This window comes from Sardina pilchardus, chromosome 23, assembly GCF_963854185.1.
Source record: "Sardina pilchardus chromosome 23, fSarPil1.1, whole genome shotgun sequence".
Lineage (NCBI taxonomy): Eukaryota > Metazoa > Chordata > Actinopteri > Clupeiformes > Clupeidae > Sardina > Sardina pilchardus.
Genome location: NC_085016.1, coordinates 9424520 through 9447542, shown reverse-complemented (window position 1 = coordinate 9447542; position 23023 = coordinate 9424520). Strand labels below are relative to the sequence as shown.

General features: G+C 45.0%; 1 protein-coding gene across 1 annotated transcript in view; it reads right to left on the bottom strand.

Moving 5' to 3' along the window:
• Positions 1-312: 312 nt before the first annotated feature.
• Positions 313-23023, bottom strand: part of cntnap5l (contactin associated protein family member 5 like) — a 46020-nt gene continuing 23309 nt past the window's right edge. The window contains exons 10-23 of the mRNA XM_062528572.1: positions 22809-22915; positions 20913-21032; positions 18488-18688; positions 14340-14496; positions 13452-13579; positions 12758-12928; positions 11350-11568; positions 8057-8293; positions 6461-6703; positions 5157-5290; positions 4768-4855; positions 3589-3798; positions 2244-2318; positions 313-1659 (exon numbers count right to left, since the gene is read on the bottom strand). Of these exons, the coding sequence (XP_062384556.1) occupies positions 1442-1659; positions 2244-2318; positions 3589-3798; positions 4768-4855; positions 5157-5290; positions 6461-6703; positions 8057-8293; positions 11350-11568; positions 12758-12928; positions 13452-13579; positions 14340-14496; positions 18488-18688; positions 20913-21032; positions 22809-22915 (2308 nt within the window). The 3' untranslated portion in view covers positions 313-1441. The remainder of the gene's footprint in view (positions 1660-2243; positions 2319-3588; positions 3799-4767; positions 4856-5156; positions 5291-6460; positions 6704-8056; positions 8294-11349; positions 11569-12757; positions 12929-13451; positions 13580-14339; positions 14497-18487; positions 18689-20912; positions 21033-22808; positions 22916-23023) is intronic.

The window sequence follows — 23023 nt, the reverse complement described above, 5'->3', positions numbered from 1 at the left end:
GCTTCCTTCAGACCTTACAGGTATTGAAGTGCAACGATTGCCAAGTTATCCACCCCGAAAAAAAACTGCTTTCGGTCTCCCCAGCTTCTCAGGGACCAACAGCTTCTATTCCCTGTCACCTTGTCAGCTACATGCCCATCAAGAAAAAAAACATAATAAAAACCGATATGGCCGTGCTAGTTGACTGTCACAATAGTGAATGACACTAAAAACACTCTGGGGATGTACATTATGCACATAAAGCTGTAGAAAAGCTTCATTTATTAAATATATTTATGAAATCTATTTACATTGAACATTTACAGTAGTAGCCATAAAAACAACCCTAATCAAAACCGTACGTACACACACAAAGAAACGCGAAATGAATAAATAAATAAATAAATAAATAAATAAATAATAATAATGTCCATATGAACACGACTAAAATAAGGAGGTGGGTTGTTTTGTTATAGAGCCGTTTTCTCAGACTCTTAATGCACTTGAAGAAGAGGACACCAGGCCCAGGCACAGGTTTGCTTAGACTGGTGTGTAAGGTTAACCATGCACCTGAAGGAGAAGGTCAAAGGTCAAAGGTCACATGGCAATGGTGCAGGGCTAACGCAAAGAGCCGCTGTACAGGGACCTCTGCTTTTTCTACTATGCCAGGCCAGCAATCCAGAAAAGTAACAACAACGTTCTGAATATGACTACACCCCCACTGCATGTTGACATGATAAACATGATTGTCACCTACTGTACCACCAAACAGAGGACATCTGATTATGAGACATTGAGGGGATGCGTCATTTTATGAACGCTTGTTCATGATGTGATCATCGCACTCAAAGTCACACTCTAGTATTTGTATATGCTCTCTCTCTCTCCCTGTAGAGTACTTGAATCCCAAAGGTTGTTTCAAGTTGGTTTGGTTGATGAGTTCGGTTGAGTATTTCATCGTCGTTCAAAACATTTTTAAGGACCCTCATAGCTCTTCGGTTTTCCAGTATGCAAGTCTTTGACATTCTTTACAAGCTTTGCTCCAAAGTACAAAAACCACGACAAGCGACTGAAAGATAGAATAGTATTATGTCCATGCTCGGACACCAAACACTGTTTGACTCTGAAGATGCAACTTGGTGGATGAAAAACCTGCATATCTGTACTGGCATGTTGTATGATTTACTCATGATTAAGTTAGATAGTAACAGATGCAAAAAAAGGACTCCACTTCCCACAATACCACTGGAAAGTATCCATAATCTCCATGGTGAGGGGACCTCCTCCCTCTCAGGTAGTGCCACGCCCCTTTGCTGGGCTAGCCCAAAAATAACGACAGCAGAAAATAGGGAGAGTTTTGAAGGCTTTTGGGTGGCATTTTCTATGGGTGGCAAACAGTTTTTGTTTTCTTGCCTCATTCAGGACCATGAGATTTGCAGTGATAGCAGAACCCCCAATGCACTCAGATGAAATACTCCTTATGGTCCCTGGTGGACTTGTGGGGGTCCAGCTCAGTCCGGTACGGATGTGGGGGGTGTGGAGGGTGGGGATCCAGGCTGTCGCGGTGCTCCTTCTTCTCGGCCATGACGGGTGCGGGCGGAGGCCTCCGGTGCTGGTACAGGAAGCGGATGATCACCCCCATGGCGCAGAGGGTGGTGAACACCACCGCAGCCACCACACCTGCGAAAAACAAAAAGAGCACCGGGCGGGCAGATCCATCATAATCACCAGACTGCGGAGTTGGCAAGTGATCAGATAGCAGCATAAGTGGTGGTGAATAATGATACCTCTTTTGAAGCACTCAAAAATCAATATTTGCAACCCCTTTGTCCCAAAACCTGAGGGGGCATCAGGGACAGGTAAAGTGGGGATGGTGTGCTGAGGTGTCTGTACTGTAGGTCAGTGTCATGAGTACAGTATAAGCATAGACATCAAAGATTCTAGAACAGAGCTCTGTTCTAGAATCTTTGATAGACGCCGTCTCCTTCAACATACAGTCAGAGAGGGTTAAAGCGTAGCGAGAGGCGCAAACGTTCGACCATTTCCACCTTCTGTTTTCGCGAAGGGGAGGGGGTGCGAAATCCCCCTTTAAGCAGACCTAGAAAGTGACGTTACATTTGAACTGAACTGCAGAGATCGATATCCCACTATGACGTCTTTGCGACACGCCTCTTTAAGCAGACAGGAACTGTTTGAATTTTGCATGATGTTGCTCTATCTTGTCAGTAATGAAGGATCTTTGATACAGTAGCTGACCAGCCTACCTCCGATAACTGCTGACCCATTGTGCTCCATTTCCTTTAAGGGCTCTTTGCCCCGGCCTCCTTTCTCCAAGTGGTCTGGGAAGATATGTGACGACAGAAAACATGAAACGCAGAAAACAAAAGGCAAAAATTCTAAGAAAACACAAAATGCTAATATAGACATTCAAATTAGCCTATATAAACATCTTCAGAGTCATGCTATAACAATCATTACCAATCATCAAAGGGAAATACTAATAAAAACACAAATACTGATAAAAAAAATATATAAAACATTCAAATTAGCCTGACTTGAGAGCCAATGCCCATATCATGCTAATAGTGTGCTGAACGGTTGCCAGATCAAACAAGGGGGGGTGGGAGGTTTCCAACATCACATCTGGCAGGGACTAGAGAATGAGTGTCTGATAGTTCCAGAACACTCTGAAGAGAACAAATGTGTTTTGGGTTTAAAGCAGCATTGGGTTGACAGTGTTTTGTCAGTTTATTATGCGTTTTCCAGTGCTCATTTTTCCAGTGCTCATTTTTTCTCTCTCCCTGTGCTTGTGTCTGCTAAGTGGCATCTTAAGTATACTGAGACAATATCTACAGGATAACGAGCCTGGCAGTTTGAAAGTGATTATGAAAAACTTAGCTGTGCATTAACTTTGGTGTGATGTGATCTCAACGTGTGTGAGAACCATGGTTAAAATGAGGACTATGTGAGTGTGGGTGTAAAACATTATAGCACTAAGAGCGTTCTGATATGATAACCCAAATGTGTCTTCACGGTGGTCTCAAAGGAGGGTTGAAGACAGAGAGATGGAGTGTGCATGAGGAGAGCCTGTAGGCATAGCCTCATTAGTATGTGTTTTTGTCACACTTCATGTCTACAATGTCAATTATTTTTTTTACCAGGCTGTGAACCCCCAAAATAAGTGTCTGAGACAGTCTGTTGACTAATCTTGGTGAAACAGTGTTTATTTAAAAAAAAAAAAGACATAGTCTTCCTCCACAAGACACTTGGTGCTTTTGTTCGCCTGCTTTTCAGGCTTGATGGTGTTTTGGGCCCCCAACGCCATCTTCCAGGCAGCGCTGTCAGCGTCGACTTCAAGGCACCTAATCCTAAGCCTTATCCTAACCTTAACCCTAACCTTAACCCTAACCCCCTAACCTTAACCCTAACCTTAACCCATGCCTAACCCTAGCCCCTTCCAGGCAGCGCTGCCTTGAAGGCAACATTGGGGGCCCAAAACACCAAGAAGCGCTTTTCAGCATTAGCTAAGAATTTAGTGTAACCGTGTCAATTTTGGTAAAGTGCGTGCGTGTTAGCCAGTGCCACTCTGAGGTCACTGCAGCTCCTGACCTGCCAGTGAGTGTGTTGTGGCCAGAGTGTTCGGATTGGACGGGGAGCTGCAGCTGGACTCCGACAGACGGCCGCTGGTGCTGACCAACGAGCTTCTTTGACCCAGAGCCTCCTTCAGAGGGGCGACCTGATTGAACTGGACCGAGGACAGACAGCCAACGAAACCACTTAGTCCTGCTTCGACCACCTCTTCATCCATGATGTCACTTCCTGCAGTAGACAGAGTGGAGAAAAACATGATATGACGTACTGTAAGTAATCTTTCTAAAATGGTGAGTGTCCCATTATAAGGCTTTCCAGAGTGTCTCACTGCTATTGCCAGAGTAGTATTTTGATTCAATTTCAGGTCCAAATGCAATTGTCAACACACATAAACACATTAGACACACTGAAGTTCCATTCAAAGCATGTCAGATGTTTTGTCTGTGTTATTGACATGCACTAATGTCTCAGAGATGTGCTGAACTCGGTGTTGAATCTTTTCTAATTTCATTTTGGGCAGCTGATAGGTGGAAACTAGAGGAGACAGAATCGATGTGTTGTAATCCCCCACCCTCATCTTCCTCTCTCTTTTTTTTACATCCAACACTTCTATTCACGTTCGCTCACCTGTGTTGCTTTATGATGAGCCGGCGTGGAGTATTTTGTGGAAGGCTTTATTGTTAATTTATCTGAAACATTCGCACAAGTCCCTTGCCAGGGCATGCCATCCCATCAGTCTTCAGATTAGAGGCAAGAAGGGGTCTCCAAGGCAACGCCTGGCAAATCAATTTAGCCTTCACTCAACCCCTTCTGCTGTTCTACTGGCACTTCAAGAGAATACCCCCCCACCCTCTGCCATCTCCTTTAAGTGAGGGGATAAGAAAAACAGCCTTATGCATATTAGGTTGAGAGAGGGAGAACAGGAGAGGAGAGGAGAGGAGAGGAGAGGAGAGGAGACTAGAGGAGCCGAGCCGAGAGAGAGTGCTGGCGAATATCCTTTCTTCATTAAAATTCATGGAGAATTATATTGCCGGAGGAAAAGATGCTCTTCCTTTTTAGGGGGTCTGACAGATGTAAATCCTGGGTGATGAGTTGAACTGTCGAAGCGAACAGAGAATTGGCAACAGGTGGAGTTATATAGGCTGCCTGACTATCTCTCTCAGCCACACACACACACACATACACACAATCACTCACCAGAGAGTTTGCCGAGTGTCACACTCTTCAAAGGTCTCAGGGCAGATGCAGATGCCAGGGTGAAGATTTGTGTCAGGCCATCATCTATCTGAAAAGAGAGTTCCCCCACGAGGGGCACAGGCAGTTAGGCTTCAGCAGATTGACCAATAAGTCCCCACTAGCATAGGCTTTTAAGGATGTGTGTATGGAGCAGCCTGTTTGAACGTGAAAACAAGTGTCACTAATCTCAGAGCAAAAGTAGGTTACAGTTATCTTGCCAACACCACATTTTCCTCGTTTTGGGTAATTAACATGGATTTAAGGAACAGAATCAGCTTAAAAATATATATATATATCTTTGCACAAAAAAAAAACCTTGAAAAAGTAAATGATTTAAAAAGTGAACTTACTTGAACAAACACATCTTTTCCTTCACGACTCAGTCGGAGCCAGTGTAGCTGGCCGTTAGATAAACTTGGGGACCTGGGGCTCAGTGAGTCTGGCTCCTTATCCTCGTCTAGACGATACTTGATCTGCATACTTCCTAAGGGGACCACAGCGGCACTTTAGAGTTCATCCTCTCAGGACCACCGCAAAACTTTTGCACTGAAGTGGAACATCATTTCCCAGAGATGGAATTCAGAACATTTTTTTGCTCAGATACACTCTTGCTCTCTTGACATTCCCCCTTGAAAGGGGGCTAAAGTGTTTGCACTGCTCCTCCCGGTTTACAGAAATTGCAGGCAGCAATTTGACACTTTCGAGGATATGCTTTTATCGGGCAACAAGATTTGGTATAACTTTTACATTTATTCTAGTAGTATATACAGTAATAGCACTGTCCAGACTATAACACAATGAAGTTCCGTGCCACATGATGGACCACCAAATTCAAATATAAGAAAAGCTTTTGATTAGATCAGCCCACTATTACATCTCTAAAAATAGATGTAGCTGGGGCTGGGCTGGCCAGACTTGGCCAGAGCTACAGTACTTCAGATCACTCAGACTGGCCTGCAGCATGTATCCAATCCAGACTGGTCAGGTGTCAAGATGCCTTTTGTTTTGTGTGTGTGTGTGTGCGTGCGTGCGTGCGTGCGTGCGTGCGTGTGTGTGTATGCGTGCGTGTGTGTGTTTGTGTGAGAAAGCGTGAGAGATCAGACAGCGACAATAGTGAGAAAAGAAACTGATATCTTCACCTGATTTGACCTATCCCTCTGGCCTCTACAAAGCCAGTAGTGTACGGTGGGTTGGACCTAAATGATGATGTCGTAAGTGAATGATTGATAGGACCCCAGGAAGAGTAGCTGGTTTGACTAGGCTAATGGGGATCCCAAGTAAAACCTGGACCTAAACCTAAACCTCTTCAGTAGGGTTCAGACCAAAGATTCCCGACGAGACGAGCCGCGACGTTCTAAAACCTTGCGACTGCGACTCAACGTGTTTAATGCTCTGCGACGGCTTGCGACTGCTTGCAACTACGTGCAACTTCTAATTCACACCGCTGCAACTCAGTCTCGTCGCGTCGGGAATCTTTGGTGTGAATTGGGCTTTAAAAGGACCCCAGGAAGAGTAGCTGGTTTGACTAGGCTAATGGGGATCCCAAATAAAACCTGGACCTAAACCTAAACCTCTTCAGTAGGGTTGGTGTGAATTGGGCTTTAAAAGCCTGAAAAACGGATGTACTGCACTGTACGTGTGGTGGTGTCAGTACCGGTTCTGGTCAAGATGATGGCCACGTGGCGGCGTCCGAGCCCCTGGGCCACCAGGAGCAGAGCGGGCGCGCGTCTCGTCTGGAAGCCCAGCGTCACGCTGTCCAGCGGCTGACCCCTGACCCCGGCGCCGGCGCCCTCCCTGGCGGGGGTTGTTATCTTGGAGTCCCTGTCCCGGATCCCTGACAGCGTCTCCTGGAAGGAGTAGGTGAGCGAGGAGCCTCCATCAAACGTCGTTGCCATCACTGAGACCGGGGAGAGGGGGGGAATGGGGGGGGTGGGGGGTGGGGTACAGAGGAGGAAAATTATGATCTTGAGGCGGCAAGAACAAAAAAAAAAAAAAAGATATATCTATGCAAATGCAGAAGGGCTAGCAGTCAAACCAGTGGAGACGCCAAACCCAAATCCCCCCACTTTTAATCATTCCCAGCGCAGAGGGCATTAGCATTTCACTGCCAGCCTCTAAATCATTTCTCACTCGATGTAGAATCAACTTACAGCTCAATCTCCCGGACATTAACGCTACTTTGTCTTTGTTCTTCCCCCTCCTCCATCTAAAGTTTTATTTCATCTGGGAATGAATAACTGCGTGTGTCTGTGTGTGTGTGTTTATGTGTATGAGTGTGTTTGTGCGTACAGAGTACGTGAGTGTATGCCTGTGCGTGTTTATGTGTGTGTGTGTGTGTGTGCCTGTGTGCCTGTGTGTGTGTGTGTCTCTGAGTGCACAGTTTCCAAGAACTCCCTCTAAATCACATTCAGGGCCTGGCTAATGCTGAGCTCGTTAGATTGACAGCCGTGGGGGAGGGCTTGAGTCAGAACACCCACGCTAATGAAATTCAGTTTGGCAGACGGAGGCAGCGCCGCGCATCGCAAGAGCACAGACACATTTAGCAACGTGGAATTGTGCAGCGTTCCCTTGTTCTTATGGATTACCATATCCATACAGAACACTTGAAAAAAGGGAGGAAAGAAAAAACTTTCCCAGCATAGTTTGATCGTCTATGGTGATGGGGGAGTTCACCGTCAAACCATCTTCATTTGATTTATATATTTATATTTTGTGCAATTTTTGGGGGATATGCAGATTGATCTCCACAACACTGTTTTGGCAAGGCTCCTTCAAGTGTTTCCAGTTCATGCATAGAATATTATGCCTTACCCCGCTGTGTTTTTGCTAATCCGTGATATATTATTCACATTCACTTCTTTAAGTGCATGAAGGAATACACAACAAGTGAAGTAGTAAGCAGGAATGAAATTCTAGATGCTAATGTAGGTTCCAACAATACAGCTTGTATATTGTGTATTCAATTCTCCAAAGCCAAAGCGGTTGCTCTGCTTTACAGTATATTATTCTCCTCTGCATTAGAGAGTGACTTGCTTGCTTAGAATGGTGAAAGCATGCAACAGTGGCAAAGCAGTGCGTTGGTGTTAAAATGTGTCAAATTACTGATACGTATTTACTGATGTGTACATTAATTAATATACATGTTTAATCATTTGTATAATATCACATGTATAAAAACTGTCAAGCCTGCATGGATACAAACAGATACACACACACACACACACACACACACACACACACACACACACACCTGTACTGCAGTGAGGGCCCCCATAGGCTGTCTGTGAGCAGTCACACACGTAGCCATTCCTCTCCTCTACACACTTTCCGCCGTGATGACAGACGCTGTCACCGTTGCAGTGGCCAGGGCAGGCAGGAGACACGCCCGGAGTCGTCTTGGCCCGCTCCTCAAGGTCAAGGGTCACGCCGTTCACGGTCAAAGCGCGCAGGCAACCCTGGAAGCCCCCCTGTCGAGAGGCAGTCCCACCTGTTCACAAGAAAGGTAAAGCAATTTCTCACATATAAGCCGCATTGTGTATAAGTGTTTTATGCAAGTTAAAAGAAACAACTGCACCCCTGGATTAACCTCATAGCGGAAGACATTTTGCAAAATCAATGTATAAGTCGCGACTAATAGTCGGGAAATTACGGTAAGGTGTAGCTGTACCAATGTAAACCCTTCAATACAAAAGAAAGACTAGTTATGACTATTGTTATGGCTTGCATCTGATAGGAGTGATTCTTGGGGTTTTGTGCTGTATCTTCAATCTTGTCAAAAAAAAACATCATTCATAATGCAATATGATGGAATGACAGCAACAAATGGCCTTGTCAAGTTGTTAAGTTCTTTCTTACTGACCTGCGAATGGAGAGAAGCCACTGCTAAGAGGTCATACAGACAAAGAATTAAATGTAAAGCGTGCAATTTTAATCTACAGAATGTCTTTAGTCCTCCTCGCAGCCCTCGGGCTGGCCGTTCTGTAATTTGCACACAGTCCTGGCTTTGTCCACCCCAGATCCGCCACGGAGACTGTTAATATCCCGCGAGCATGAGCACAACACCATTCGAGTTCAAGAGTTCAACTTCACCTTCCCATCAAAGTGAATACGCTTTAGCAGACGTGACCGGCAGCATTCTGAGAGAACATCCATTTTCTGCTGCAGGTGTTGTTTGGTTCGCTTTAGCAGTTCAGGCGTGTGCATATTTCTTTATCACAAACAACAGTTGAATCATTTCAGAAACTTCACAAAGTGTGTGCCGATTATCTCTCCTGCACAGTCTGATCTCCAAGGCTTCGGTGCGATCAACAAAGGGACTTTTTTTGAGGCGAGCGCACACTTAGATTCAGATGGTGTGAATCCCTCTGCTCACTTCTGCGTACTTTCCTATCTCGTTCAAAGTTGTGTGTGTGTGAGTGTGTGTGTGTGTGTGTGTGTGTGTGTGTGTGTGTGTGTGTGTGTGTGTGTGTTGTGCGCGTATGTACACACTCACACAATTTCCCCAATCTCTGGAGCTCTTCTCATTCCCCCCAACACTGAGCCTAGAAAGCAACTGAATTTCTATGACTGTAACTTCAATTGCTTTTGCCGGTAAGCTACAGTGCATGGATGGCTTCTTTGGCTATTTGCTCCTCCAGACTTTTTTTTAAATGAGCTCAGGAAATTCACAAACTGTGGCTGAACTCCAATCTCAGCCTGGCATCCCGTGGATACCATTCCACTTTGCACTCACACGGTAAACAAACTTTTAACCACACTGATTGAGAACTCCCCCCGTCCCCGCCCCCCCTCACACACACTAGCCACTTGTTTTAGGAGAGTTTGTAGAGAGTGAGTAGGTGGGAGGGCTGAACGTAATGAGCCACCACCACCACACTCTCCAAAAACAAGGCATGCTCCAGGGCCATGATTGATACACATAAATTACATCTGGTGGCATCTCGATTTAGGAGAAGCATAGTTTAAACACGAAGGAAATGAGTTGTGGAGGCTATCCAGGAAGAGAGACTATTTCCGTCTCCAGAGTTCTGGCGCACATTTGTCATCAATAGTACATAGATCACTGTAGACGGGTGGGCCATGATAAACTACCCACTAGACCAACCCCCGCAAATCAGATTATGTATTTGACTAGTTAGATATTCCACTGCCACTCTGCAGCTGCTGATATAATAACATTGTCAAACCCTTCACAGTTTTCTTCAGAAGCCCAATGTTACTGTGAACACGGGTGCAGCACTGGACAGTCTCGAACATTTCTTGTGTTTCAGGACACGACAGAGACCGTGTAACATAGCTTAGTTTGTTTGAATTGATTTTCACACAAAGTAGAAATGTAAAAATATCTAATGTTTTTACTGTGATTTGCGTTTTTGTCATCCTTTGTCAGGAGAGATAGAGGGTCCTGACCACACTCCATTGTCCTGGTGTCTGAACAGATGCACAGGCTGATGCTGTTGCTGTTGCTGTGTGGTAGGCTTGTGTTGCACCTGATGGCAGACACATTCTTGGCAGTAGAGACTGCCGGTGGACAACACTCAAACCACCTGTGCGGTAAACACAACAACTGACAGCTTCCTGGCACAAATATGGGCTGCTCCACTTCGAAAAGGGCCTCTCCATGAATAGGGCTTCGAAAAACTAAGAACCCTCCAATTTCACCAGAGGGGTTTGTCTTGCCTGAAATAACTTTAGCTTGTTTGAGTCAGAACATTGCTCTGAAGCCAAGAGACATCAAAAGCAATCGTAACAGGACAGATTCACCAGAGGCTGGAAGGAAATAACTTAAAAGGGAACTTTGAAAGGGAACACAAGTTCAGCGCTGGAGGGTTCTAAGCGATTATAGATATCCGAGAGAGAGAGAGGTGTTCCTGATTCGGATGTTTCGTGTTGTCACAATACAAAAATTGTGATGATGATGATATGATATCTAAGTATCTTGATACCAATACTGAAACGATACCACGGCAAAACATTAAACATCAGCACTAAGTAATAGATGGCAAAAAATGGAACTTAAAATTCTTTAAATTGATAACAAATGCAGCTTTTATTAAAGCCTTATTAAAATGGTGGTAGGGGCGCTGTGGCGCGGCAGGCTACAGCGCTCGTAGCATATATGGGTCCGAGTGCCCACGGGGACCCAGGTTTGAATCTAGCCTGCGGTCATGTCCTGATCCCCCCCCCCCCCCCCCCCATCTCTCTCTCCCACTTGTTTCCTGTCTACCTCACTGTCCTATAATAATACAGGCAAAAAGGCCAAAAATACACTTGGTGGTAATGCGATACCTTTCTAGTATCGGGGCATTGTGCAACACTATTCAGACGATTCTTTCTCTGCAATGGTTCTAAGAGGTTCTAGATATCAGAGAGAGGGAGAGAGAGAGAGAGAGAGAGAGAGAGAGAGAGAGAGAGAGAGAGAGAGAGAGAGAGAGAGAGAGAGAGAGAGAGAGAGAGAGAGAGAGAGAGAGAGAGAGAGAGAGAGAGAGAGAGAGAGAGAGAGAGTAAGCGAGTAAGGTGTTCCTGATTCGGATGGTTCTTTACCTACAAACAGCTGTCCACTGAGCTGCAGGAACAGGTTTCCCTCGGGTGGTGCGGCGACGCGACGCGGGGGTAGCTGGTCCACCTGCAGCAGCGCCCCCTTCAGGTTGCGCTCCACGTGCACCTGATGCCACTGCCGGTCGTTCAGGGCAACGGGGGAGCTGACCGTGAGCTGGACAGGGCCGTTGCCAAGGTCAAAGGTGAAGGTCACAGAGGACGGAGCTGTGCGTGAGACAGGGATGGTTGGTGAAGAAGAAAAAGGGAAGAGATGGAAGAGAGAGAGATTAAGAAAGGTAGAAAGAAAGTAGGAGATTCAATGTGATCTTTAACAGCCCAAATATCCCTTTCCTGTGTTGTAGTTCATTTTAAAGGAGCATTTTAGTGACCTTTAGACATGTCACCCATCAGCTGTACATCAACTCTAACACAATCATATGTCATCTAGCAAACATAATAATTGTGAACTACTTATATTATCACCTTTTTAGACTAGTTTCCTCTAGCCTGATTACCATCGACTTTCAAAGGCTCTGCGAGACTTTAGTCTGACCAACAGCCTGTGCTAACACGGTTTCTTGTCAGCGCTGGTTGACCCGCCTCCTTTAAGTGCCTCGATTTGCTACTGGTAGATGTCAGAAAGCGGATTGCCAAGTTTAAACCAATAACAACACTCTTTCCTCTGCCTTGAACACGCCTCTACCCAGAGCCGTTGGAGCTGCTCAAAGTTGATTGGTTCTCGACCAAAGGGGGCAGTTCCGCAGATTTCGGGAACTCAGAAATCCTTCTCAATGAGCAGTTGACCAGACCAGCAGCAAAAGCCTGAAGGCGTTGCGTCACTGGGAGGGCGTGCCAGGCTAAGTTTCCTCAGTTGTTCTGGGCATTAACTCTCATGCTGATGAATGTTAATTAATTCTAAGGTTCACTCTCCCATTCACTCTCACTCATGTCTACTTTATCGTTTACGCTCATATTCTCTCATTCATCGTCACTCGCAAGATCAGCCTCATATTCACTCAAGTATTCACTTTAACAGTGCATTCACACGGTGCTTCAGTGTTTATGCTTGACTCTGGGCTTGACTGACGCTTGAGGGGTGTACTGAGATGGATGGCTCAACCACTTATCATGCCTTTAGAAATCGCTGCTCGCAAGCTGTGTATACACACATCACGAAATCATGGCCAAAGTATTTTTTGGTTACAATAACATGTTTTTTTTAGACGGCACAGTGCCTATTTCTCACTACATTTTACAAAATCTAAAAGAAAAAGTAAAACTTTTGTATACATATGGCTGCCGAGAGCTCTGTCAGGGTCACTTTGGTCACTTTGGTGAAGTGTCAGCCAAATGTAATGTAATATAACAACTCATTTGATAAATAGTCACTCAGTGGTGCAGTCTGCTGACTTACAGCTTAACTCCAGCCTGATGAAAGACTGGACCCCAAGGTTCTCCAGGAAGACGCCCGAGAGGGTGCTGGTCTTGAAGTAGAGGGAAAGGTCAAGGGTCAGCTCTGCTTGGAGAGGAGGAAAGTGGAGGTAGGAAGTCTCCTGGTAGAAGGATGCAGAGTTCCACAGGAATCCTAAGAGAGAAGATGAGCGGAGCATATCAGCTAAGCATTACTTTATTTTTAAAGCAAAGCTGCTAAGACACCCCTGCATTCGTCTGTCATGAGAGCCTATAAGGTTGTGAAATTTAGCACATTGATTGGGGATGGTTAACTGATTCAAGTTTTATGATTTTTCCACCAATGGGTCAGTTTGAGTAACATCCATACACATATATTTTGAACGGTTTGCCCAATTTAGAAATATGAGGTACCATTGGAATCCTTGGATCAAGGCAAGTTCAACGCCCATGACTGTCTGCCATATTGAATTTTTTTAGTCCAAAACATGAAAAGGTTTTCACAGGTCACACATTTTGTCATTTTTTTCCAATGGAATTTGGCACAGATGATCTCAAGACCAAGCTTAACAAGAGTTACCTTAAAAAGCATAATATTTCCATTGCAATGATGTTAATCTACACATTGCTACTTGCAGCTATATTAAAATGAAATGGTTGGGAGAGGTTTGTCATGTTTCTGTCAGTGTCCAACTTACTGTTGCCGTAACAACGCAGTGGTCCAATTTTGAACACAACCTCAGAGCTGGTCCTGTTCGTGTCGCCAATGGCAATTTCCCTTAGAGGCAAATGGTCTTTATAAGACAGCAGACCAGTATCATTTACCCTGGTGATGAGAAAGTTGCAGGCAGAGAGGGAGAGAGAGAGAGAGAGGGAGAGGTAAAAATGAAGGCAAGGTAGGTGTGCAGTGGGTGGGTACACAGACAAAAGCATTCCTTTGATACAGAAACAGAGAAGAAATGCTGTGATCCAGATCCTGATGTGTTTACCTTCACTATGTCAATATGTGACTCATGATTTCTAGACTGAAGTACTGTCAGCTGTGGAATCTTAACGGCCTATTTGCATCTGTGTTTATCACGTACCCATTGTTTTGCTATATTTGCATCTAGAAGTTGTACATAAGTTCCTTGTATGCATAAACCATAGACTGTTCTATACAGTCTATGGCATAAACATGCATATGTGGTAAAAGGTTCCATGTTTTCAAATATTTTATATTTATCAGGGATGTAGCCCTCTTATGTTTTAAAACACTGTTAAGAGACCTCGTTGTTAACATGCACTATGTGGTATAATGTGGAAATTCAGTACTTTGGCAGCGAAATAACTACATAATTATCACCATGATTTACAAGTCATTCAACTCCATTCAAATGTTGCACTTGAAAATAATGAGAATTATAGTCACTTCTTCTGGCATTGCAATTCATCAAGTTCATGTTGATCCTGTGATTTGCATGAGCACACTTCTTATTGGTGAAATAATCAGAGATAGGTATAGCTTTTGCGTTTGAGTGTTTTTAAACTATTCCTCCAACATTGCCTGTCTAAATGTGCCCAGAAGGTTGTGGAGTTGAGCTTACCATGCGTCACGGTCGGCATCGCAGTTGCAGAAGTAGTTCATGTCCATGCAGTTCCCCTCCAGGCTGCAGGAGCACTGCTGCACCCCAGGAAGGAAGCCCCCCCAATACGTCCTTTTCACCCCATCCCGGTCCAGCCACCACGACAGGGGTGTGCCGTCTGACTCCAGCCAATCACAAGCCAAAATACAAAAAAGGCGGGAACAGTCAGAGCTTGGTATATGGATACGTTTTGCATCTAATTGTAATCATAATCATGGTCACCAGCCCCACATGTGGATAAAATCTCAACATGGGGGAAAACGTTTGATTCGATTGAATGTAACATAACCTACTTGAGTCGGCCTATTAGAAAACACCTTAATGATATTCAATTTTTTAGCAAACATCAATAAACAATACTAGAAAAGTTTGGACTGAGGGAAAGAGAGAATTTGTTGTCAACAATTCCTTGAAACCACTGTGCCCGCAAAAAAGCTGAACAAGTCCCCACTGACTCAATGGTGTGCTCGTTTGGGAGCGTTAACCAACGTTTCTAAACAGATCTATGAAGTCATTTTCCAACAAACTATAGGTTAGCTAGTGGGTGGAAATAAAACAGTGTTGGATATGTTTGTTATGCACTATGGGTCAGAAAACACTTCTTCCTCATTTTGTAAACATGCAAAGAGACATTTCTATATTATATATCATCAGTTTCAAGAGCCATGAAACAATGAAACCATTTTTGGGGGGAATGGAAACCTTCTGGTTGCATTCAGTGATTCAGTCTCAAGCCTCTGAAATACATAATCTCCTTGCCACTTTAGTTACTGTTCACAGTCAGTAAATTACTGCTATTGCAGTCAGCATTTTAAAAGGCAACTCTGATTATTTTTATTTGAAAGGAACCAGTTATTTTCTTTCCACCGAATTTTTTAGAGATTCATGATGTGGTACAGTATGCTTGAGTGAGAGCTTTTGATGAGACAGGGTCACCAGAGGTTGAATTTATATGAATTTGTATGAAAGTGTTAAGAGTAACAGTGGTAGTACAGTAAGAAAGCCAAAAACCTATCAAACTTGGACACTCAGCAGTTTAACTGTGTGTAGACGGCAGAGACTCCATGTGATTCACCATGCAGAACTTCAAAATTGCTGAGAAAGATGTAAAAAAAGAAAATGACACTGCAACAATTTCACCCTGAAAAAAAAAGCAATAAAAACCAATAAATAAGCGATAAAAAGCAATAATGGCTTTGCTAATAGCTAAAGGTCATTGTTAGGTACAAATTAAAGTGGACCCCTGAACTTTGAAGCCGTTGTTGTGGCCGCTGACATCCTGAGACCTCACAAAGGACTCCTGCTATTCAAGCTATTCAGATTGTGAGAGTACAGTTGTTTCTCCACTCTTTAAAGTGGTGGGTGTTTGCCAACTGGTATGCCGATAACGATTGTGACCCATCCTTGTGTCCCATTAAATGGGTATTCACGGTCTTACAGCATCTGCTTAAGCAGGGACGCTCCGCCTCCACACTCAAAGTGTACCTGACAGCTATCTCAGCCTGCCACTCAGGGGTCTGTTTCCTAAAAGCATAGTTGCTAACTATGATAGCAATTACCTTGGTAGTGTCTGCCAAATGTGAGTCCGTAGATTTGTGTTATGCATGCACAAACACTTAAGACCCATATTGTCACATATCACTTTTTCATTTTGGAAAATTAAAAAATGATTTTTAAGATATATCATATTTGTTAGCTCTTAAGAAAATATTCACAAAATATGACCGAATGTCAACACTGTATTTCTGTATCGTTAACATATCTGTAATGTGTGACTCAAATACTGTCAACTCAGATTTGGCACTGACGCTACCACAAAAAAATGCATCGAAGTTAGAAACTATGCTTTTGGGAAACACACCGCAGATTAGTCTGGCGTGACACAAGGGGCTCAACCTCTAGTCTTGCTTCTCACTTTCTAAAGGGTGCGGACCCTTTGGCCACCCTGTAGGCTACAGCCTCGATGCCCCCAATGGGATGTAACAGTCTTGCTAAAAGCTTGTGCCCCTAAGCAATATCGAGTTTAAGATCATGGTGTCCCTAAAACCGGCGCTGTTGTTTGCTCTTGCATCGGTCAAGCATGTAAATGACCTCTGCCCGCTTCTGTAACCTGGCTGCCTGCTCTGTGCCCTGGTGGTCGACCTCTCATTATGAAACAAAAAAAAAGACAGCAAGTGTGAACAGCCTTAGATGGGTGAAATTGGTTCAGATCGAATGAATGATGATTGAATGACTTGACCATTGTTACAGTAAATGTCTTGTGTTCTCCTTCAGAGAACTGGGATCATCTTCATGACCTTACGTTTTACAATGGCTTTACATGCTAATCATAATCAAAGACTGTAACTAGCCGTTTTTAGAATATGGAGTTTGTTTGTGTGAGAGCAGCAGACAGAGACGAACAAAGAGAGGGAAAGAAAGGTCAAGAGAAAGCAAAGACGTCAGTGTCTCCGCTCCTTGCTCTCACACCATGTTTCATGCCTGAACTCTCACAACTGACCCACTTCAACACCATCACCGTACAGATCTATAATCACTTGCAGACGTGCAGACCCACAACGACTCACGTTTCTGTAAGAGGCAGGGTAACAGCAGGCCCTGACAATAACAATCTATTTAACACATGCTTTTTTCACCATTTGGATCTTTTGAAGTGGCAGCATAATCACTGTGTTACAGGCTATAGACAATATGCCTCTCCAGCTCTCTGAAAAGACCCCCGTCTCTGGGCATCCTGAGCACTGTAATGCTAAGTCATGGTGTCGGACAGCCAAAACACGTTCCAAAAACACAAGCCCCCGGGGGAGCGCGGAGAGTACCCCACATGTGTTCACAAACAGAAACACCCAGCTAGTTGTGCATAAGCCAGACGTAACCCCTCCTGCTATCAGACAAAACAGAACCGCGCCCCTAGCAGCAGGGGGCACGTGCTAACTATGGGCAGTGGTGTCAGGGGTATGTGTGTGTCCGCAGGTTAGTGAGCGTGTGTGTGTGTGTGTGTGTGTGTGTTTGTGTGTGTGTGTGTGTATACAGAAAGCGCCGGCGATGAGAGTATGAGTGGGCATTTGTTGTGCCAGCTCAACAGGATGCGAGCTCCTGCCAACTTGCCGGTCCTGCCGAGACAATCTGTTGACACAAGATGTCCGGCGATCCAGTTCACTTCGCTTTGTGTACCAACAATTCGGGACATGTTTGCTTCGGCGCCGTTTTGTGGAGGATTGATCAAATTTTACACGGCTCAGTGGGCAACTCGAAAACTGTTTGGCACAGGGGCTTTCAGCAAATCTGGTGCTGCTTCTGTGATTAGCTCTTAAAGACAGGGCAGGTGTGCGTGTGTGTGTGTGTGTCTGTCCATGCGTGTGTGTGTGTGTGTGCGCGTGTGTTCATGCATGTGTGTGCGTGTGTGTGTGTGTGTGTGTGTGTGTGTGTGTGTGTGCGTGTGCGTGCATGTGTGTGTGGGGGGAGGTTGTGTAGAGCCTGAGAATCAGCGCAAGTCACGGATTACACAAGTCTCTTCCTCCTGTTATGGCCAGCCAAGTACCAAGCAGGTGAAGTGAGAACACAGGCTGTTAGCTCCAGCCTGATGACTCCACATAATTAACTCTGTAGGATCCCCGAGCAGCACTACACTGTCTCCGCCAGTAATACATCATATGTAAACACATCCTGTTACACTCAATCAAGCATGTTTCCTTTTCCTCCAATTAACAGAGTAGCATATTAAAACAATCTGTTAGAAACCTATTATCCCACACGAGTGTCAGATTCACTCTGCATGCAATGAATTTCCAAACAGTCGCTTTGAGAGTATTGACATACACTCTGCAAACTTTTCATGACACACCAATTAAGAGCACAGACAAACTAACCTCATTGTCAGAGGGTGGCTCTCAAACTCTCTCCTCGATCCTCGATGCTCGGTCCTCGAGGCTCGTTCCCACTGATCTATAACTAACACTGGATAGACTATCCCATTGTTGCTGCCCCATCATTCTTTATCTAGATCAGTGAGGACGAGGATCGAGGAAGGAAGGGAGGGTGTATAAAAGACCAAATGAGAGGCACAACCAGTGTCATCAAGTGCATTTTACTCAGATGCCAGGACTCACCCCAGGTATTGAATAGGCGGGACTTCCTGCATTGGTAGATGATTTCCTGTTGGCAGTGCAGGGAGGTGGTGACCAGGCTCTGGAGGTAGCTCGGGGGGAGGCTGTAGTTCAAGGGCCTGGTGAAAGGGTTCTCCAGCGTGGAGCCACGCACACGGATGGGCCCCATTTGGTCATGGTTGACCACAGTCCAAACCTTGTCCTCTAAACATAGGAGAAATAAAGATACGCACGCACACACACACACACACACACACACACATCCATAATCATAGACCCACACACACACACACACATACACACACACACACACATCCATAAACATAGACCCACACACACACACACACACACACACACACACACACACACACACACACACAAAATGAGAGGGTAAAAAGAGCTGCTTTTAGGGAGCGCCAGGAATAAAAACGATGCTCCAGCTTTCAAGTGCCTGGGCTGACCCTCCCCCGGTGAGAGTGTGTGCGCGTGAATCCGGCTGGGAGATTACCTGCGTGATTGAGTGAAGCGCAAATACCTGATGAATATTAATTCAGGAACAAAAGGTCACCCAGCCTGCGCTTAGGAATGATGAGGGCCCTACCTCTCCGCTTCCCCCTCTCTCTCTTTCTCCCTCTCTCTCTCTCTTTCCCCCTCTCTCTCAGTCCCTCTCCATGCAAATTTACCCTCTTCATTTACATACCTCCCTCCATCAAAGCACCAGCCCCCCTGCACCCACTCCACCTTCTCTCTTCCCAAAAAAGGGGGAGGGGTTGTCTGTTTGCCAAGGCCTGAGACATTTGCATGGTCAACAGGCTGGTAATTGGGGTGAGCCTTGGTCAAACTTGGCTGGCTTGGTGGTACAGTCCGACTTGAGGCACTGGCCTGTTTGGACATGTCTTGTACTTAAGTTTCAGTTATCACAGCAGCAGATGCGCAGCTGCTGTCTTTATCTGTAGGAAATAGTCCGACGAGTTCCACTTTACTCCCCTCAAACCGAATACCATACATAATGTAAGCCTATCTTTAAAACATTGCGTTGAAGCCTTATGGGGTTTAGTGAATGATTTAAAAATAAAAATGCTGTATTTGAATATACAAACAGGCAGTATCAGGGCAGTTTCCAGCACAGCTTTTATATTTTGTCGCTGTTGTCAGAGGAAGATCAACAGAGTGTACATGACTGGTCTAGGTTAGTGTAATATGCATAGTAATATGTAAAATATAAGTATAATATGCATAAGATGCCCAGAACATAATAAACCCATAAGCTTTATATACTGTTATGTTCATCTGCCTGTACTGTGTTTCCAGCACCCATCTACTTAATCCTGTCATTTGATATTACATTTCTCTGTTGTCCACTTATCCGTCTTTGTATTATCACAGCATTAGAGAGATGGGTGGACGGCTGTGGAACATCACATTATTTTGCACTTGGAATAAAGAAGAGGTTGTCCTCTGAAAAACATATTACAGTGAAACGCTGCAATATGTGATTTCAATGGTGTACTTTAACACCACTGACACCACCTCCCTGGGCTCCCTGATTAGTTGCTACAAATCTGCTAGCTCTTCTCTCTCTCGAGCATGTCCGGGCAACAGCTATAGAGGCGCCTGATATTACTGTAGCTACTCCTGGAACATCAGGCAAGAGAATGTATTCTGCACATTCCCTTAGCTTGACTATTCCTAAAAGACAAATGTTGTATTACAATGGTCTGTTTTTAATGAATCAATAACTTATTTACTACTTGCAGCCATTGGTGTTATATAACGTTGTTTAAGAGACAGAAATACAGTACCCCGTGGTTATATGCACTTTTGACTCGAGTGTGATTGTGTACTCGGCATGGGGGCTGCAACGCAATGTCAACAATCACGCAAGCAGAAATGTCTCTATAGCTGCTGGATATAGCTCTGCGTGGTCAAAAACACAAGAGCGTACAATACAACTCCCGGTGATTATGCAGCTGTGCATGTTTGCCTCTGCATGGTGCCCCCGGCTCTGCAGTAGCTCTAAGTAGTCTGTTTTGCTGCTATTAACAACTGGTCAACTGGCTCTGGTGGTGATCAATGGTGATAAAAGCCGAGTGGCCAGAAGGCCTAGAGTGCTTAATTACCAGGCCCACGCTCGGATGCTGAATGCACTGCCATCCATAATCTGTACAAATGAGTGTGTCTGTGTGTGTTCGGATGGCTGTGTGTGTGTGTGTGTGTGTGTGTGTGTGTGTGTGTGTGTGTGGTGTGTACGAGTGAGTATGTCGGAGGGTTCTCAAGGCCAGCTAATCTGTATTTGTGCGTATGTCTCTTTCTCTCTCTTTCTCTCTCTCTCACTCTCTCTCGCTCTCTCTCGCTCTCTCTCTCTCTGTGCATGCCTACGTGCGTGTGTGTGTGTGTGTGTGTCTGTGTCTGAGTGTATGTGTGTTACCTGTTTGGCTACAAGTCACCGCTGTGCTCTCCAGAGGTCCACTGCCGTCCAGGTCGAGGGTGTACCTGCCCGACGGGTCGGCTTTGTCACGGTACGCTTCGCACGATCGCTCGTACAGGGCTGTGAACATTCCAACATGACTCATTACATTCCCTCAGCTCAGCTATTCTCTTTCAGCTGTCAATTTAAAAGCGTGCGTAGGATCTGAAGTCAGTTGGAAATGGTACATCCCTTTGACTATGACACCCCTTTGATCTGAAACAAGCTCACCCCAGTTGGGAAGGTGACTGTGTTCACCTTTCGGTTAGCATACGGTCGGTGTCATCGAAAGCATATTGCCGGGATGGAACAGCAACCAATCACTGTCAAATGGGCACACATGTGTGTGTGTGCGCGTGTGTGTGTGTGTGTGTGTGTGTGCATCCACAGTGAGTTATCCTCTCTGCTGACTTCCCTCCTCCTAAATTCTCCTAAAAACACCCTGCCAGTTTAAAGCGCTGTAAACCCTCATTGATTTGTCATGTTATCTTCCTCGTCCTCCTCTTCCTCATCCTCCACTCTCAGGGGCCATAACCAGCAGCCCTGATGAGACCGTCCCTAATTCTTCTCCTCCTGCGCTCACTTTGCTTGTCGTTACTGCATGGGTGGCAGCACTGTGGGGGAAAGCAATGAAAAACGCCTCGCATTCCTCCTCCTCCTCCTCCTCCTCCTCCTCCTCGCTCTCACTCGCGCCCCGTAATGCGATGCATCTCGCCGACAGACCGTGGCCGATCCCCGGTCTCCTTACGGGGGGCCTGTCTGGGACCATCAGCTTGCCAGAAGAAAAACAAGCGTGCTCCCGCAGCTGAGAGAACATTGGCGGCAAACACCCGTATTGATTAAAGTAATCTCTTGATTAAACACGTCTCTCTCTTTACAGCCTCGTGAGAGGAAAAAAGAGAAATGGCTGGGGTGGTTTCAGTCACAGCATCGCTTTGAGTGGGAAAAGAGATCTTTAAAGCTTTTTTACATCTGGCAGGAGATGGAGGTACTGGAGGATGGAACAATTTGATTATAAACTTTTTGATGTTTCCGTTTTTTTTGGAGTGGCGTTATGTGCTTTTGAAATCTGAATTGGCTGATGTTTCGGATGGATACCATCCACTAAATGACAAGACAGAAAAATACATCCTTTGTTATGAATGAATATCGACTGAAGATGTTCTTTGCTCTGGTACAGCTTTGAAGTGAATCTTTCCTTTGAGATAACATTTATTATTTGATAAGATCAAAATGTTTGGAATATTCAATATCTTGTATTTTGTGCTTCCCATGCCTCGGTTAATCAGAAAACCAACAAAGAATTATAGGCTAGAATATAATTAGAGCTCCAACTCATGAAATTCTATATAATACTACTGAAGCATATACCATACCAGCAACAATAGGGCTCGGGATCATGACGTGAAAACTTTGCGGGCACAGCCATATTGGCAGCCTCACTCCTTAGTTTACTATGGATTACTATGGATTTACTCCCACCTGTTAGTGTGTTCCTGTTACTTAGTTTTTGCCTTCTTGGTCGTATGTTGCTGTGTAGTGGGGTGTAACAGCGCAACCCACGATCGCAAGTGGAAAAAAATCGCTAATACTACATTTCTGCTTCTTGTCTTCTGCATCTGAATGAATGGATTATTACGTTCGGTGCGCTACCAACATGGCGGCAATATTCCTAGAGTGCAAGGCGTGTGCCCGAGCTCTATTCAGCTCATTAAGGCTAATGACTAATACAATGCTAATGCTAATTAAAAAACCCTCATATAAGGCTAACACCGAACATGAACTAAACATTTAACACACACTCAGTGTGTAAGTACGAGCTCAGAGCTAAAGGTTTAGTTGAGTAAGTGAACTGACGGCTGTGGCAGGTAGCTCCTGTGTAACTTGTCCCCGAGCAGTTGCAGTAGAACTGGTTCCAGCTTTGGGAGCACTGGCCTCCATGCTCACAGTAGTTAGGCGTGCACCTGAGAGAGACAGAGACAAAAGTCAGGCTAGGAGAAAAAAACATGAGCTATTGCAATCCAAGATGAGCTAAAAATCAAGGCTGAGATTGTGCTTTTTATAAGTCCGGT